The 19545-nt window shown below is 42.9% G+C and overlaps 1 protein-coding gene across 2 annotated transcripts in view; it reads left to right on the top strand.

Moving 5' to 3' along the window:
• Positions 1 to 19545, top strand: part of LOC115257151 (protein obstructor-E) — a 63110-nt gene that overhangs the window by 20182 nt on the left and 23383 nt on the right. For both annotated transcript variants that reach the window (XM_029856546.2, XM_029856545.2), the window contains exon 2: positions 9971 to 10180. In XM_029856546.2, coding sequence (XP_029712406.1) covers positions 9971 to 10180 — 210 coding nt within the window. The remainder of the gene's footprint in view (positions 1 to 9970; positions 10181 to 19545) is intronic.

Here is a 19545-nt window from a genome sequence, read left to right as displayed (position 1 = left end):
ACGACGACATAAATAAAAGATTGTGGTTTGCGATAAAAATTATGTTAATTATTGGTTAATTATTATCAAAGGGACCATTTTTTGTGACATGATGAATTGGCGTTGAGTTGTTGATAATATTTATTGGAAACGAATAGCAGCCAGCAACAGAGCAGAGGGATTTGTTTCCATTCCGACGGTGTGGTGATTGCGGTGGTCAAGCGGGGAACCCCATTTGCGCGGAGGTTGGTGTTGGTGGTCCCGGGAAATTTAGTCATTAATTGTGATGCAAAATACCGCTGGTCAATTAGTTTATATCAAATATTTTTGAACGGATTTTCTTCAAGCGTTTCTGATAGAAAGTGGTAACACTTATTGAAAAACTAACAATTCTTCTTGGCTCACATGTTATTTCTAATAATTAAAGTTTGTGATCAAGCCACCAGTTAGCAATACAATAGCTTAGACGTTAGAGAAAGAGGAAATTAACAAACAGACACCCGGAAGGGGGTTTCATGGGTGGTGTCATGATTGACTCTCCCATAGTAAGCGTTTCACTACATAGGGGGATTGGGGGCATAATGGACACCCGGGGCGAAATGGACACCCCTGTTTTTGCCGAAACCGTTGACTTTTATGTAAAACGTTTACTGCATAAGTGTAAAGGAACAAGTCATTGTTCTATTTTCCAAAAGTACCATTTATATTCCTTCAAAATAACCAAAATATCATTGAAATTGAAGTATGTTTTTCATATGGTGGATTTCTTATAATTTCGAAGCACCAGCAAATAAGGTATTACGAGTGTTTGAGTGTGGCCTGTATGGTGAATTGTTAGCTTATCTACATGTATACGCAGATTTTGCAATGGATAAAGTACCTATTATATTTTTGATCAGAACTTACTGAAAATAGCAGTGTTGTAGTCGATTCGGGGCGAAATGAACACTGGCAATTATGAATGTATGTACGCGCGTTGCATACTGTTAGGCGTTTTAGAGAATTTGAAAAAAAAATAAATCCGATTATTTTAGCCTACAATTTATTAAACTAACTTTTAAGTTATGTAAGCTCGTCTAAGATGGAGTATTATATCTGTGGTATTGATCTTCGTAGGCAAATTACTTAACTCGTCGATATTCTCAAAGATGCAGCATAAAATATGCAGGGGTGTCCATTATGCCCCGATGGGTGTCCATTTCGCCCCGTACCTTTCCTGCCAGCCCCAAAAAACACACGGTTTTCAATTCATTATTTCTTCACAATTATGGCATTCTACCAGCTATAAATGATTGAAATACGTAGGAAACAAGTTAAAGTTGTAAGCCAACTGATAATATGTTAAGTTTTTGTCTGTTATACAGGGCTAACATACTCATTTGCTTAGGGTGTCCATTATGCCCCTAATCCCCCTAAATCACGAAGTTGTTCTTTTTCCTTTCAAAAAATTTACGAGCTATATCTCTACCGTATATTTCTTGCATAATCGACCTTCGCTCCAAGAAGCGTATGCTGGATATTCACAGAGCACATGATTCATGGTCGTATCGCAGATTGTGCATTCGGGGCATGCCGGAGACTCTGCAAGACGGACTTGGTGGTCTTGGGACTACCACTTCTGACTCGTATGCAGAAGGTCCTGGGCTCAATCCCTGGCCCGTCCCTTTCCTCCAACTTTGTAAATATCTTTCTATATTCTTTCTACCTTTTCTCTACATATACAACTCATGTATATTCACATGTTCATAGCCATCGCTGGAACAGAAACGGGTTAAAAAGTCGTTTTCCTTCCAAAAACTTTCACAGCACAGTGTCAATCTATATATCAGATAACGCCCAAGAGTTATGAAATCAAGCGAACTGTGCCACACATCTTTAGAATAATAAAAACACACAATTCTATCGCCTTTTGTGCTTGGCATGCACGCACCAATGTGTGAACCCTCTGTTAACCATATCCCACCAACACTCCAATACCCGCATGAATTCGTCCAGACGCACGGTCTGATGTGGATACAAACGAGTGCAATCATCACTTCCTTTCCCTTCCCCACATTGACCTACAACCTGACACAGTGAAGATGCCTGCTATTCCCCGGCAGATATCTCATTGGTTCCTTATGTGACGATACTGGAGTAGCATCCACGGGCGGTCAATTAAGCTCAAACTCAAGCTCGGAACCTGCAGGAGATTCTGCAATGCAGTCCCAAATCTGTGCAAATGCCGTCTAAGCCACTCACCCCGACATGGGACCTGCTCATCCACCTGAGCACGCTCGGTATGAGCTTATGAGTCGCCCATCTATCCATGCTGGAACAGTCCCACGCTCTCCTCATCTCAAGATTGACGACGTTCTGGCGATCCATCTAGCGTCACAAAGATCGAAGTACAAATCGTCCTCCGCTCAGGGCTAGCGCTGTGGGTATCATACGCGCTAACACACATACTGCGTCTTTTGAGACGGTGGGATAAACGTGGTGAGGAGGGTGCACTCACCACGTTTAACTGCTAGCGCACTTGACCACGTAGTATAAAGCTCGCGATGGTCGCAAGCAGCCCACGCTTTCTCGAACACATTTCCGAGGTATGATGTCGTACCATCAACATCGTTATGATCTGGCGATCACTGGCCCTACTGCAGGCGTATTCGACGTAGTTTTCCGCTTGGAGGTGATCATGCACTCGTCTGCGGTAATCGCTGTCTGTTGCTTGGAATTCAAGTAGACTCGAACTTATCAAATTCTAAGTCGAAGGCACTGCGTTCAACTCAACCTCCAATGCCGACTCACTATGCTTGTGGTAGTGTAATGTCTTCGAGGTCCGAGCCGAAGCCATAAACGCCATCATCCACCACGTTGCATAATACTGGACCCAGGATTGATACCTGGAGTAATCCTCCCCCTTTAATATGGCACCGCTTCTCTCCTTCCGCGGTATCGTAGAGCGCAGAGGAGTACTATGTTCCAAAAGTAGCTCTCTAGGATCTGGCAAAGATTTTCCGGGACTCCAAGGTGGTGGATGGCACTCTCGATAGCGATCTAGCTGACACTGTTGAACGCGTTCTTCACGTCCAGCGCAGTAAACAAATCTCCGTAACGAAGCGGTATGCCAGGCATTTATTGGGATTAAGCATTTTGAACACTAACCTGATAGCGTTCACGGTCGACCGTCGCTTCCGGAATCCAAACTGGTTGTCTGAAAATTCGGAGTTATCTGTCCTTTCGGTATGGAAGCAGCCTCGCCAGAATCAATCGTTCCAATAATTCCTGGCGGTGCTCAGTAAACAAATTGATCTGATAACGTCAATCGCCGAAAATTTGCCTCGATTCAGATACATCTGCTAGTGTTTCTGAACACGTCAGGGCGAACATCGATGGCTGCCCTAATGACTTTGGCCGTAATATCGTCCGGGTCCGGTGCCTTATTCACCTTAAGCGCTTTCTCTGCTGAAAGGTGTTCCTAGTTATTTGTTGGGGACGGAAGCCCGTGGTCACGTCTCGTGACGCAGGAACAGTATTCCCTCGATCCTCTTCCTTATTCTAGCATCTCAGAACTGCAGTTGCTTTCAAAGCTTTCATTAAAAGTATCCCAGATGCAGGCCTTGAAAGCAAATCATGTTTCCACCATCTTGCTGAAAAAAAAATGAAAACTTTCCTCTAAGTTTCCATGCCGTACACATCTAACACATAGCTTCAATCTTAGTTGCCGCCCCAACAACTAGAGACATCACATCGTAATCTACACCAACTGATTTTGAAATGTGTTTACCCAGTTCACTCGTAGGAAACCCTTACCTACTCATGTGTTTACGACAGAGTTAAATTCTTAACTCCGGTTTCCAAAATTGATCCTCCCATTTCCATCCACCCCATGTCAGGCCGATACAACTGATCAGATCGGAATGCTGGCAATCGTAAAATGACGCCATTTACCTTCCAGCCAGTCACATGCTCCGAAGCTTTCCGAATACGGTTTACTCACTGACTGCTGGTTGGTACGGTAGGTTCTCGTTGATCCCACACACTTGGGATGCTCAAGAACACTACGACGCGACGCGGGGCAAGTGGTGCGCACTCAATACACCTTGCCGAACGGCTGGTGGCGATAGCTGTTGAGGATAGGTACTTACCTCCATGGTCCACCGCCGCATCGGGGCAGCTCGCGCGCGCGCCAATTAAGGCTGCAGCAGATTGGCTTTCGTGTTTATGGCTCTAGACAAGATTGTTCTTGTTATACAAACACAGAAACCTGCATCCTACAGAATGCAGTCGGCATTTTCCCCGTGTCCCTTTCTCTCGTTGCTGCTCCCAAGCGAACATAGAATGTTGCAAGTCTTCGCTCTGGGTACAACTTAACATGGGGGTTCTCAACGAGCGGTTCGCCGAAACTTCATCGCAAGATAATGCCCCTGTATTGTGGCAATTGTGAGAATCTCTGCCTCTCGATTGACGACGGTGAGAAGGGTTCGTTCCTCCAGCATCTCACAATACCATGCGTCCGCGTGGATGCAGTTTCAAGGCAGTCTACTACCGTCGTCGTCGATGTCGTCGTCGTTGTCGTCATCGCCCTTTCGCACCAACTGTTTTCCTTACCGTACCTACCGTAGAACTAGTCAGTTCAGTTCAAGTGGTCGTTGTCGTACCAGTACTTCCCGGACAACGACAGCGACAACAGTACGAGGAGGGCAAATATATGCGCACCATTATGAAGCTTCGGCTGCTGCTACTGCTGGAGCTGGTGCTGGTTGCCGGTGCTGGTTGCTACCACCTACTTCCATTCTCGAGACGAAAACGAATTTTACTCTCTATATATGTATGACCGACCTGTTCCTTGCCCTTCATTCTTCACCGATCCGTGCCACCGCCAGTACCACCACCACCACCACCTTTGATTCATTGTTGCCGAAAGGATTGCATTTGACGCCCTGCGCTCTGTCTGTCGCTCGGTATGCCGTGTTTTGTATGTCATAGCACTGCACTGACGATGATGAGATCGTCCTAGCAAGAACACATTCCTTTCACGCTGTTATTACATGCTTCAACGCTTTTATTGTTTGAGGTTCACTGAAGTGTTTGGGCATGTATGTGTTTATGTCGAGCGACGAGGGTGGACTTGGCTGCTGTTGCTGCTGGTTGGTGCCAGCCAAAACGATCAAATACCTACTGTTGCAGTACAGTCAGTGGGTGTCGTGTGAAGTTTGTCCGAATGAATGATGTAAAGCTGTACATCTCGCCCTGCTCACATCAGGGCAGGTTTTCTCCGGAATTTAAGCTCCATTTCATTCGGTCGTTTGTCTGGATGGGGAGCTAGTTTAGGTTCTCAAATGTTAAACTTAACATGTTCGTTTAGCAAAATTCCATTTGAGTAAAAAGCCTTCATCGTCAAACAAGAGTTGGTACATCCCGCTTTCTACCTAACCTGAATAAGCAATATTCAAAGAAATCTCCTGTTTCCGGAGATTGCACCGAGTCATAAAAGATTCCTGGAAACTGCACGAGTTAGGTTTCTAGCCTTTTAGCGGATCCATTATGGAATCCCAATGCCATAGCTACATCCATGCATTCACGGAATCCATTGGAAAGGTATCGAAAGTCAAACAGTAGTGCGTTCGTTCTATAGAACCATTGCATAGCACTTACATAAGTAGGTAGGTACCGTAAAACGGGGTTACTTGGATAATGTGGGTAGCTTTAATAATAGCGGAAGCATCCTTGAGTCATTATTAGGTGAAGTAAACTCTCACAGGTCATTAAAACCATCATAAAACCAAAATTGAATTATGTTGATTTTATCATGACTCTAAGAAACTCTTCTAGAGTAATTGGCCATCAGATAATGGTCCATGAGCGACAAATTTACAAAATTGTTTATAATTTTTAACAAACTCACTTTCATACGTTTATTTTGTAAAAAAAAAACTATGTTTTGTTATAAACATTTTAAACTTTTATACTATACACACATTCTTGCATGGTATTTGTTCTCAAGAGATATAATGTGTTTAAATGTGGTGACAAGAGATATAATGTGTTTGAAGAGGTGTCGAAAATTGAAAATGTGACAACTGCTTACGTAATAAAACATTCGTCACATAAAATTACAAAACAGTTTGACCTTCCAATTAAAATTCATAACTTCATCGCAGTACATACTTGTTCAAATATAAAACTAGACAAATTTCAGTTACATGCAAAAGTATAAAAAAGCATATTGAGAATCCACATAAGTAGCCCCAACTCACGGTACCGACTGTTGTTGTTGCTGCCGCTTGTTTCGTCGAGAATGGATTGTGCCACAAAGGAAGCTAGTGATGGAGCGCGCTACTATTCCGAAACACTACACTACTTTTCCTCTGTGTTGAAAGCCCCCCAAAGGGAAAGGCAGAACTGTTGACTGCGTGTGCTTGCTGCTGCTACCTACTGCTGTTGAAGGTTGCTTACAATAAACAACATTCACCTTTTGGCAATGGCTCGGTCTGTACCTATCGTTTGGCAAACGCGTTTGATGTGAGCAAGCAAAGGTTGGATCTTGTGAGGGAGGTTTTTTTTGAAAGGATAGCACCGATGGTAAGGCAGGGGAGCAAAAACGTGGAGACCAACAGAAAAACCTCTAGAGGCTGGATGGATTTGAGATTATGCACGATATTAGGGTTAACCATGCAATTGAAAAGATAATCCTCTTTTGCAAAGATGCTTGGTAGGGTTTTTGGGTATGTTTCCCAGTAGCTTCTAAACAAAATCTCTTTTTGGGCAATGCAACATCCTGCAAATGATGTAGTTTACCAAGATAGCACTACCATCGTTATTACTTATCTATTCAATTTGCGAATCTGTTTCAAGGAATTTCTAAAAATATGAATTATCAGATGTACAACAGCAAAAAAAAGTGTAGAAATGCATCCAGTTTCGCCTTCTTAACCTCATCCAGTGTAGGTGGTCCTACCGCTTGATCTTCATGTTAATCATGATACTGGGCATATAACATTGAACAAATATGCGAAGTGCTCTTTCCTCCTGGCTACCGACATTGCTTTTCCTGCTAGCAAATTTCCCTTTCTGACACTGCACTGGCGCAACTCTGTGTCATGTACCGTTGAAAGCTGCAAAAAAACTTCCACATATTGTTTTGATCCATGCTTATGATTGTTTTTGCGATAGACTGGTTTCTTTTTCAATTTTGACGCTCTACACCGCTCATATTTGAACCACTTGTATCCAAACGTTTTGCGACATATCGATTGCGAATATGTTTTCAGCATATTGTTTTGCTCAGGTCTCGAGATTTTTACTTGAGACTAATACTTGTCCCAGCAGCATTGGAAGAATTTAGTGCATCATTAATTTGATTTCATTATAATATTTCCCTTCGCCTTGTCAAGCTACCCTTTTCCATAAGGAACTGAATCACCGGGTACCCCCTCTGATGCCATTAAATATGCTCCATTTTTCTATTGCCCTAGCAATTTTCAACGAGAACACCAGCACACCGCAGCTGCAGCACCTCCCAAAGCCGCCTTTCAAATTCGCCTTGTTCGTGTTGACTTTTGTCGCGATTGGCCAACTCTCTAGCGAGGGAACGACAATCATTCTAGGTGCTGCTGCGGCACCTAGAAAAGCCATGAGTCACTAGAATCGGAGTGAGTCACTCGCGTAGGTACCCACATCACTCCGACTCGATTGGATTCCGATCCGAACGAAATCAAAAGTACCCGCGTTAATGTCCTTGTCCCAGTGGCATATAGTCTGCTGCTCTGCGACTGGAGCGCACTTTCGCAACTCCGTCACTCTGGTTGCTGGATTTGCTAGTAGTTAGCTTGAGCTCTGATTGCAGCAATGAAGTCATGACAGAAAAAAAACCAGTACATCCTTGTGAATGGCAAGGTCAACAGTTTGGTGGAATGAGTCTCACCGGTGCGGTGGTAGATCTATAAGCTAGCTAAGTTATTACATAGTAATTGTTCGCTCGCAGTCTGTCACCCATGGTAATTTCTACACGGATGAAGGCTCCCCGGCATGTACTTTCAAATCAATCTAAGAGCTTACGCTTCACACGCGGGGTCAGGAAATCATTGGATGCCATAAGCCATCTATTTTGGTGGCGACAGGAAGCGGTCGGATGCCAGGAAATAATAAAGATTAATTTCAGATTGACACAAATTGCACTGAACAGTGTGCGGCTGCTGCTGCTGCTCCTGCTGAGACTGTGGTCCTTTGTTCGTGCCATTTGCTTTTCGCGGTTGATGGGATAACAAGAGTTCACCAAATAACCCAGACAGAAATCAATCATTTTTACCGTCATCATGTGCCAGCTATCCGCCCACCTAGTACTAGGTGGCTCCGTGGTCTGCGTTGCGCCGTCATCGTGCTCTTTTGGCCGACGTTTTACGGCTTCTTCCCCCTTCACGGCTGGCAAGTTTAATTTTCCGCGAATTTACCAGACACGGCGACGATGCGATGGCGGCGAGACAAAGGCAGACAGAAGAAGTTCTACACCACTTGGTTGTCGATGTGTCTCTGCTGCCTGCCCCCGTGAAGTGATGGCTCTCTGCGCTGCTGCGATGAAAGATGGAGGGAAATCTGGTGGGAACGGTGACGTCTGGTTGGAGTTGGTTCAAAAGGGCTTCGGTTGATTTGGGTTTCCAACTAAATTCCAACGACGCCTCTGGAATCACCTCGAACCTTTTCCTTCCGAACGCACACCACGTTGAGAGTGAGAGTGAGCCGCAATGCCACGCTTCGCCGAGCATTTCTTCGTTATCTGCAATCAACAGCTTCATCAGAAAAGTGCGGGAAGTTTCGACGCAGGTAGTCGACGTTGACGATATACAAGACTTCACCGACGCTGGGGAATTGCTTGCTTGCTTTCTGAGCTGCTTTTTATTCGAAAGTTGCTTCTGTTTCGGAAGGTGAAAATTTGTGGCAATCCATCGAATTTAGGAGTTCATTTATTGTCAAACTGTAGCTAGAGATTGCTCAGCTCATGCTAGGCGTAGGCGGGTGTGGTTGATCTCATCATCAACGTCAAGGTGTCGCACTCAGAGTAGGAAATATGATTATTATTATGAGTGGAACCATTTTCACCTTGAATGAAATCGACACTAAATGGTGTTCTGCTTTCAATTGAAAGAATACGCCAAGTTCAAGTCAAATACGATACATATTTTTTTTTTTGAAATTGGATAGAATTGAATGATATACACAGTTTGTGACACATTAAGTGATCAAACAAAACGAATCTCGAACAAGTTTGGTAAATATCGACTCCAAATACGATGTTATGCGATTTTTTTCCGAAACCAGAGAAGATACCAGATAGTTCAAAAGATCGAATTGCGGAGTCTTCATGAGCCAAATTTTTGAATTGCCCTACCCGCAAAAAAGTTGTTGAAACACTAGCCCAGCAGATGAATTATGAGTCGGCACAAGATGAATTATGAAAGTTTATGAAATGTTTGGCAACAGTCTTTGAAATGAATGTTTCTTTGCAAACACGGTCGCATCGGTCGCAATTTCTCACTGCTCTTTAAAATCATTGTTCCAGGAATTAGCAACTGATTATGCACGCTTACATTAGTCCCATAATTTGGATATGAGACACCGAGAAACTACGGTGGGGGTAGAAATCTTTCTATTCACATGGTAACATTCGAGACCAATGTAAATAGGAAACGTGTAGATAGTGTGTGCTCAAAAACAGCATCGTGAGTCTTTTCTTTAAAGCAGATATCGTATTTATTCTAATATCTTGAGAGCACTTAGGAGATAAAAAAAAATAAGCTTAATCAAAAGTTTTGCGCTTACAAAACCACAAGTTAGCGAGTTAAATTTTACGATTGGGACCGCGCACCGGGAGGCGATAATGCTTCTCGTAACTTCCCTGCTTGGACGCATCTCTTCAGCACAACGCCCCGAACAGCATCCATTCAACTTGGTTTTACGATTCATATCATTTTAATAATTCGTTTTATCTCTCCACTTTTTCACCACCCAGCAATGGCCCAGGAAAGCTTCAAATGTCCAGATGACTTTGGTTTCTACCCACATCACACATCCTGCGACAAATACTGGAAGTGCGACAACAACGTGGCCGAGCTGAAAACTTGCGGAAATGGTCTGGCCTTCGACGCGACAGACTCCAAATATCTGACAGAGAACTGTGATTACCTGCACAACGTTGACTGCGGTGACCGCACGCAGCTAGGTAAGTAGTAGTGCATCCACGCACAACCATCAACCAGATTTCCGTGAGCAAACATCTTCGGTTGGGATTTTCCCTTGAACTACCAACGCCACCCCTTCAGGCGTAAATGAAAGCCTCACTGCATTTACCCTTAGCTGGACCACTAAGGGCAACCCTGCCAAATAAGTAAATACTTTGCCTGTCGAGGTTTCCTATGTATCTACTGACAGTAGTTCCCTAGATAGTTCGATGTCTTATAATGTCTTTCATCCTCCAAGATGTGCACTTCGTCAACGATTCATACATCACTTAGCCTTACCACAAGAAAACACCGAGCGTCGTTTCCGAGAGTATCCGTCCACCTCGGCACCGCACATCTCGACCAGCCACCATGTGTGGACCGAGTGTCGCCTTTCGGTGATTTTGTTTATTTATTTATTCTGGCCGTGTACCAGTGCGGCGCGGCTCCTGGAACTGTACCAAATCTAGCTAATTATACACTGGTGACTCCCAGCCCAGCCGGCTGATGCGATGTGGCGGTGTCGGTGTCGGTGGCGGTGGCTGTGTACGTATGTATGATCACACGTTCGCGAGTGTTTGTATATGCTTGTGTTTCCTAAGCCAACAACACACAACACAGCAGCACCCCAGCTGCAATCAGCTCTCTAGGATGGCATGTGGTATCCGTGTCCTCCCTCTGGATGGCGCCGCCGACGAGCGGCCCAATGTGGGTGGTCAACCGTTTGAACTAGAATACACACGTATCCATTTGTAGAGCTGGAATTAATTGGACTAGTTCATCCTTTGATTTGGTGCCCATAATAAGGGAGGTTTTATTCAGTGGGGAACTTCATTATGACAGTTTCAAAAGTAAGGACCAAATGAATGGGGTTGGAGTAGACTTACTTACTCCGTGATAAACTGTAGCTTAAACCCATGGTTTAGGCGTTCAATGTTTTTGGTTTGGCCTTAACTGTGGACAACTATTCAACTATTTTATGATAATATTGAATGATTCAATGTTGCGGATTGCATGTTTGTGTTACGGTCGCCATGTGAGTGAGAGTGTAACATCCATTACAATGGATGTGCTTATAGAACACCGAGTTGAGAACCAGACTCTTCCACATGCACTAAAAATGTTCAAACCAACACAAAAACTAACAACAAATGCATTTCGGAAGCCACTCCTGTCAATATTATCTCCCACATTGTGGCAAGAGGTGTTAACGCAGTATTTCCCACATTTATCGTGCGGGGCTGGCGATGGCAGTAAAATGACATTCATTGGACAATCAGTTTCACCGGAAAGTTTTCATCTTCATTAGCGTTTTGTGTAAAGTTAATTGACTATTTCGGGATTATTATCTGCAGCTAGGTAATAAAACTGCTAAACTGCACCTCCCGGTGTGACACAGTATGGTAGTGGAGCTGCACACGGATTCTAGGTATGCACTCTCGACATGCATTATTATAATGTGGGCTCACACTAGGCTCACTATGTATGTAGTGTGTTGGATTGAAGTAAGTTGCACGTGAGATTAACTCGAGAGCGCACTTCCACACCCAATTTCCAGGCCAAACAAGCAGCCAAGGTAAAGGCACACACACCAGCGCGGGGCCGGGAGGAGGAGGTGACGCGCAACAGGAAACAGTATCACAGCTGGTCCTACTAGGTACTACTTGGTTTGGCGAAGCGAATACAATTTACCAACGATACTCTCGGCTGCTGCACAAATTGTGTTGCTAATCTGCTTGCCTAGCTAGTGCATTCGTACGGGGAGATGGATGCAATAAATTAAATTTCATAAATTATATTAAATTCGTCCCTGGGTGTGGGCTTTCCGATCCCTTCCAGCCCGGCGCGCCTCAGCTAGGGTGGATGACCTGTGTTGGTCGTAACGAATTTAGATGCTTCACGTTTTGGACGGGTGTTCATCTATGCCACTAATTTAAATGTTTTGGTAATAAAGTCCGTATTGTCAACAAAGCAGACAAATGAATTTTTCCAGGTGGTTGTTGGAAAGTAGTCATGAGTGTCCGTCAGCTTTTTGAACTCACCGTCAAGATTCGAATGGACTGAATAAGTCAACCAAAATTTTGGGAACACGCCAGCTTCGCCGCCTGGATAACTTACGGAGGGAAATACACTGGCAAAATTTCTGATTTTTCCTTTGCTGGGTTATGCAGAGCTCTGAAAGCCTATTCGTTCTCTGGCTAGCATACCAGGGGATGGAACGTGGTTGATGAGGGCCATACAAAAGAACAGAGAAGGGAATTCTTCCATGGAGGTGGCTGCCTAATAACTTGACTCCATTATAGACTGTGCTTGGTGAGACTTCGCAAGTCTTCGAGTGCTTGTTGAGACTTCGCAAGTCAATGATAGCGGCCAAGCAGGGCCATGGCAAACTCATTGAAACTGGGGCAGCTGCAGAGCCCGTGAAGTGCCGAAATCTACTCAGACGGAGTAGCCGGAAGATTACGCCAGACGCGATTGCTTACGACAAGCAATTGCCGAAGCGTGCGAGACAGCCGTCTGGGGAGGAGCTACCAGACGGCGTTCGCAAGGCCTGGAGGTTATTAACCCTTAATGTGAAGGGCAATAATACCCAGTGCATCGTACGCCAGCCAGGCGTTCTAAAAAGCTGATAAGGGTAAATTCGATAAAGCCTACAACTTCTGACGGAAGAGGTCCGGGGTCGAGGCGGGGTGAGGGGGTCGAAGCGGGGACTCTTGCAATTGAAGCGACTCTAAAGGTGGAAACCTGGACGAGATCACGGACGCGGAAGAGCTCATCACGACTCTGGAGTGCTAGGTTTAAGTAGCCACTGCAGCCGCTCGGCACGGGAGGGACACAGCTGGCCATGATACAGCTTCCTGTGACAGACAACAAACACTTGACGGGAAGCCCAAAGTAACCGACCTTCATTCGATTTTACATAAAATAAATTCTTGCACGCAAAGTTGTAAGCAAGCTCCACACTGCGGACTACCTGTAATTTTACAATCCGATGGTGAATTGTGTTGACAGCAGTGGAGGTCGTTTTATTACAGCGAATTCGATATAACAATTTCTAACTGTGTAGTGCAGCCACCGTTGTGTCAGACAGTCGCTGAGATAGGATCTATACCTGTTACCCGCCGATAACAGACAACCAAGTCGCAGATTGGTCTAAATGGTGACGACATGGACAACGTGTAACACACAGTCCAGAAAATGTTGACTGCATTCTACTTCTTCTTTCTGGCTCTGCTTTCCACTGGAATTTGGGCTGCCTCTCTTCAACTTAGTGTTTTTGAGCACTTCCACAGTTATTCATTAACCCTCTAATACCCAAATTTTTTATCTTGATCTAAATATCATTTTTCGTCATCTAAAATCGACTTAAACATGTTTTGGAAGATGATTTTTTTTTAATTCTCGATTTCGTGAATTTCAGTTTTTGATTTTTCTAATTTTTATTTTTGAACATCCCCACACTTTTTTATTTTTCCTGGAAGCCAATTTAGGGAACGGATTTTTTGAGATGAAAACATTTTGAGATTTTATGATTATTGTTGAAATATTATTATTTTAAATTTTTTTCACAGAAAATTTTAGTTTCCGTGTAATTTTAAGGAAAATAATTTTAGAGTGTATTCGATTCCCTTAAACTATTAAACAAGCATAGAATGATTTGGGAAAAATTTAAAATATGTCAATTGTAGCGATTTAATACAAAATAAACAATGACTTCTAAAAGGTGACTAAAACATCAATTTTTCGATGATTTTTAAAAAATGTAAATACGCTTAAAAATACACCAAAAACCATTTTAAGATATACAGAACAGCCCTAAATATCAGCCAAAAATATAAAAAGTTTGATTTTCCACGAAACAAAAATTACAAAAATGCTCAAACTATACCCCGTCTAAAGGCGGGATTGGGTATTAGAGGGTTAAAGGGCTTTGCCAGCTATTGCCTGAATGTGTTCATTACGTGACAAGCCCAATGATATGGTATGCCCAGATATCGAACCAGCCGTCTCCGGATTAAATGGAGTACATCTTACATCAGCGTTTCTCAAACTATGGGTCGCGACCCACTGGTGGGTCGGGGACTGATTTTTGGTGGGTCGCGAAGTCTTTATCAGCTTATCTTGAATGTTATTGCTAGCCATTTTCTAATTTTCAAATACTCTCTTTAAAAATCCATTTATAGTTTTTTTTTAATTTTTATTACCATGTATTTGAAACTATGCTAATTCTACACTTATTTTTCGAAGAGTTATTTCTAGAATTTCGGTTTCTCCTAAATTGTATTCAAAATTTCGATTTATAAGTCTTGTCTGGAGTATATTGAATATTGAAACTACTGTCAGCGTCCTAAAATCGATTCTAAAACTATATGTTTTCAATTGTAAGTTTTAAAATTAGGGAAAAATTTAAGATATAACTTGTGTTTAAAAAAAAATGAGTTCTAGTTGTTGCTTGCATTTTTTGTTTGACTTACAAGCCAGTTTCAAAAGTTCAAATATCAAAAAATTTTGAAATACCAAAAATCAGCCAAAGTTACCAAACTTCGACAAGAAATCTTACCTTTACCGAACTTCAGTAAAGCTTAACATCCGTGAAATTCAGATGAATGTCGTCTGAATCTGAACTTTACGGGAAACTGAAAAGTGATTTCAACATAAATGAAAATAAACTAAGTGTGTATGAAGGATATCATTAAAATTTTCAAGAGGACTCGTCTGTCCATCCAGCAGTACTATAATTCTAAAAACTATTTGTTGTTCACCCACCCGCTGTGAATATCTATATAATTTTCAACGATATTCAATTTTAAAGTAGATTTCAAAGCTCAGCAGAAGCATAAAATTACCACTACCTACATATATCTGGAGCCAACCTGGTTAAATATATTGGAAACTTGGAATCTTATCTCAAATTTTCAAGACTAAGAGTTAACTGATGCTGCAAAGTTAGGCACCTTTACCTTTCTTAGACTTTTCCAAAAAAATAAAAGAGCACAATACATAAACAAAAAAAATAGTTTGAGGGCTACGCAACGTAAGTATATCACAACCAGGCAGCCCAAACTTGCAAAAAACATATATTTATTTTATAAATTTTCGTGCTTGTGGGTCGCCAAGTTCTTAGAAAATCAAAAGTGGGTCGCAAACTGAGAAAGTTTGAGAACCCCAGTCTTACATTCTTGAATCTTGAACTGGTGTATTCAAACTATTGCGAACCTAGCAAAAAGTCCTGCTATGATGGTATCTGACAGTGTACCAATACAAATCCGTGGGTGATGCCTACAGAATTGTGATGTCCAAGACAAAAGCTGTAAAGGCTTCTACCAAAAAGTCTCTGTTTTATTTCGTAGGACCGCTTTCCTTTAGCGAAAATAAGGTCTCAAGTTCGGAAGGATTTCCGAACCTGGTCTTAAAAGTGGCAATTGAAAAGGCTCCCGGGATATTAACATCTGTTATGCAGAAATGTCTACACGGGGGAGTCTTCCCAGAAGTTTAGAACCTCAGGTAAATAGGTCAAGTTGTGATCCCAATGACTGTTTAAGATCTCCAATAAATCTCTTGAGTGTTAGTCATTGAATCCATAAGTGAGCTCTTGCTGTTTAACGAAAAACGTATAAGCCTATACGTTTGAACAGTTTTTCTTTACAACCTTCTAAAGCTCTTCAAACGCTCTGGGAACGTCCTCAAATTCTGTGAAACCTCTTGGAATTCCATGAAACGACTTAAAACAGCTCTAAAACCAACTTGCAAACTTATAGTAAACCCTTTCAAAGCCCTCTGAAACCCGCGGAAATGTCATGAAACCACGAGTTTGAACATTTTGAAATCCCTCACAATTCTCTGGAGAACATCTTTTCAACCTTCGCAAATCCCTCATGAAACCTCCGGGAACCACCTTGAATCCTCCAGAAACCCCCAGAAACCTCCTGAAACCTGCTGAAAGGCCTTGGAGTCCATTTGAAAACCTCTCTCAAACTTCCAGAAACGTCGCCTATGATTCCGGAATCCATTGGAACGCCTTGAAATGTTGCTTATGCCCCCTTAGACTGCCAACAATTCTCTGAAACCCCTGAGAGCATGAGCATGAGCATGAGCATGAGCATGAGCATAGAGCATGAGCATGATTGACCGCCCGCGGTTGCTCCTCTGTTATTGCAAGGACGTCTGCATTTACACAAAGAACCAACAGATAATGCTTGGGGCTAGCCTTCTCCTCATTGTGTTAATGCTGGCATCCCAATACTTTTCATTAAGCAATACCAGCGCCGGCCGCATCCGAATGCAGGTCAATTGAGGATGGGGAAGGAAGTGATGACATGATTCTCGCTTAGGCCAATAACCGAGGAATTCTCTGCGTTACTACGAGAAATCACTAGGAGTTTGGATACGGGAAGGGAAGATGTGTTAGGGGCTTTGTCGTGGTAAACTAATTGCTACAATGACCGGATCGATTCTTGTTTTGCTATGAACGATGCACTCGCGAAAAATTGAATTCATCCCCACATACGCGTCATTTTCAAAGAATTATGTCCACGGGACAATCAATTCGAGAAAAACCGGCACGCGAAACGACTCACACACGCGTCCTTTTTATCCTTCTATGAAAAACGATGCAAACGAGGAATCACTTAGCACATCTGATCCCGGATACCACACTCGCGCTCCGATCACTAAATTTTAACTGCCGAATGGCTACCAGCCATTTCATTTCTATAAATCGAAAATAAATCGCGTAAAACATGTTGAACGAAAATAAGAAACGCAAGAAAAACACATTCACAACCGGGAAATTACGAAACTATGCTGGAAGAAAAACAACGCGGACAACGTGGTCTACTTGCCACTAAATAATACGTTGTATCGACAGATAAATAAAAAAAATCAGTAGATATAAAAGGAACAATCTCACCAGTTTTATAACAGCTTCGACCAGGCAATTATGGCAAGGACATCAATCTCTTCTTTCTCGGTAAACAGTCGGGTTGGAGTTTTCTACCGAATCCTTGACATCCATCGCGATTCCCTTTATCTCAATGAAGAAATACCGCTTGTCCTTTCCGGCCACCAGGAACACCGCCAGCGATTCAGCGCTACGATGGGTCGTTAGGCGTTCACCCGCTTGATCCACTCATCACGATGCCTTCGTTGACCATCAGCTTCTGCCACTTTTCCTCCTGAGCTGCTTGTTTTCTGGACGTACCTCCCAAAGAACGCGGCACACGAGTTTTCCTTCTCCTTTTTCTTCTTATCATTGATAATTACTGTACACTTAAATTGTTAGGGTCGACTAGATCTCACCTGAGTTCTTCATCACACTTGAGAATAGTGAACATTACAAATATATCAAACGCGATAATCCGAATTGAGAAAAAAAATAGAAAATCGGGTGAAAAAAAAATGACGGGAGCAAAAATTTTTGCTTCCGTCGGCAAGCGCGGCACACTACCATTCTCTGAAACCCCTGAGAGCCTACATGAAGTCCCCGGTAACTCTCCTGCACATGAACCCTCTGAAATGCCTTTAAGCTCAGACTTCCGCAAACTTCGCATAAACCTTCGGGAACCCGTTGAAGTGGCTCCTTAATCCAACAAAACCACCTAGAAATCTCCCTGAATCCTCTCTGAAGGACTTCCGAAGCCCTCTGAAGCTCACTGAATGACAGTTTAATACTACGAATCGCTTTGAATCCATTCTCATCTCCTGATGCTTTCAGACACTTCTCTGAAACCCCCGAAACGCCTTTGTACGCCTGCGCCTTCAAACCACACTGAGACCCCTCAGGAAGTCCCCTAAAGCTATGTGAAATCCCTGTGAAACGTCTTGAAACACCACCTGAGTCTCTCTAAAACTTCACGAAAACCCTTGTTAACCCTTTGAATCCCCTTGAAACCCATTTAAAAGCATTAAAACACCAACGCACGCTTCCTCCCTTTTAAAACTCACTTGAAGCTCGCTTAAAAGTCTCCTGAAACTCAATGAAAATACCCAACACCAGCTGAAACGCCATGAAATCGCTCTGAAATCTGTCAGAACTCTCCTGGATATCCCTCTTAAACTCCCCTGAAACCCCTAAAGGCAAACTCCTTCCCCTTCGTGTGAGGTACTCGCTGAGGTGCTCACTGCACATAAGAGACTTCAATGCTTTTGAAACAAGAGCTCACCAAAACGCTAATTCCATGATGTAACAAAGCGTTTTAGGGACTCAGCTGTGTCCATTTTTAGAACCCTAGTTACATTGCGATTGGACAAAGCTTAAATCGTATGAATAGAATTTTATGTACTGACTTTCTTTCATTAGATAAATCTTTAGCTGATGTAAACGTCAAAATTCTCAAATTCAACGCAAGTTGTGGTCACTGCAGGACACCTCACCTTAGGGCGCTCACTTCTATGTTGCAACCCCTTCTGCACGTTTCATGTTTCGTGAAGGTGGAAGTCACTCTACGGTGTGTATCCACACGTTCAACCGCCCACGCGCATCAGCCAGCCCTCGTGGAGTGCTGCAATGAATATTGCAAGTATTTAGTCACCGATTACACACACGATTTCACAGTCAGACAAAGTGGAGCTCCCCGAACGAACAGTACCGTGCGGTGCTGCGGTAGGAAAGTAGGTAAATGCAGAAACGAGTGCCGGAACGTGAGGGAATTGCCCATTTTTGCGTTTCTGGGTTAAGAGAATTATTATGAATTTTGTAACCATTGCCGCCGTACAGTGTAGATTTAAATAGAACGAGCAGGTTTAGGCTATGACGTGCGACATACTTGATGAACCGGGCTGTGTTAATTGGAGTGAATAAATGCGTTTGTATTCAACATATATACATACTGCTTGAATATGTTTTCCCTTGAACATGTATATAAAGTTACCGTTTATTCCTAAACAAAATTCATTTTTGAAACACATGCATGTTGTATTCCACACTGTTGATTACACCGCTGTATTGAATCGTTCTGAATCCATTCACAGCTATCTAAATTAAGCCACCTTTTCGTGCTCTCACCCTATTGATCACCCTGACAAATATTTCTTTAGAACTAGGATAGGGAAACATAAAAATAAAATGCGCTACCGGAGATGATCCTACTTCCAAAAGCGAGGAACCAACCCACACACGCCACGGAAGTCGTTGAAAGCTCATAGAGTAGGTTTCATTAAATCAGATATTCGCGGAACCGCAAGCACTTCAAGAATGGTGGAATATTTTAATTGAAATTCCGCTTTGCTCTCGCACAGCCGGGTTTTACGTCGTATTTTGCGTACCGGTTCAATTTTTTTTCGTTCTCCAAATTTTTCGCGGTTTTCATATTTGCGTTCAACTTGGGAGTTGCTGCATTGCAGTTATTTGACTGTTGACTGTTACTTT

The sequence above is a fragment of the Aedes albopictus genome, chromosome 1 (assembly GCF_035046485.1).
Source record: "Aedes albopictus strain Foshan chromosome 1, AalbF5, whole genome shotgun sequence".
In the NCBI taxonomy this organism is placed as follows: Eukaryota; Metazoa; Arthropoda; class Insecta; order Diptera; family Culicidae; genus Aedes; species Aedes albopictus.
Note: the sequence above shows the minus strand (reverse complement) of the source record. Positions and strands in the feature narration are given on the sequence as shown.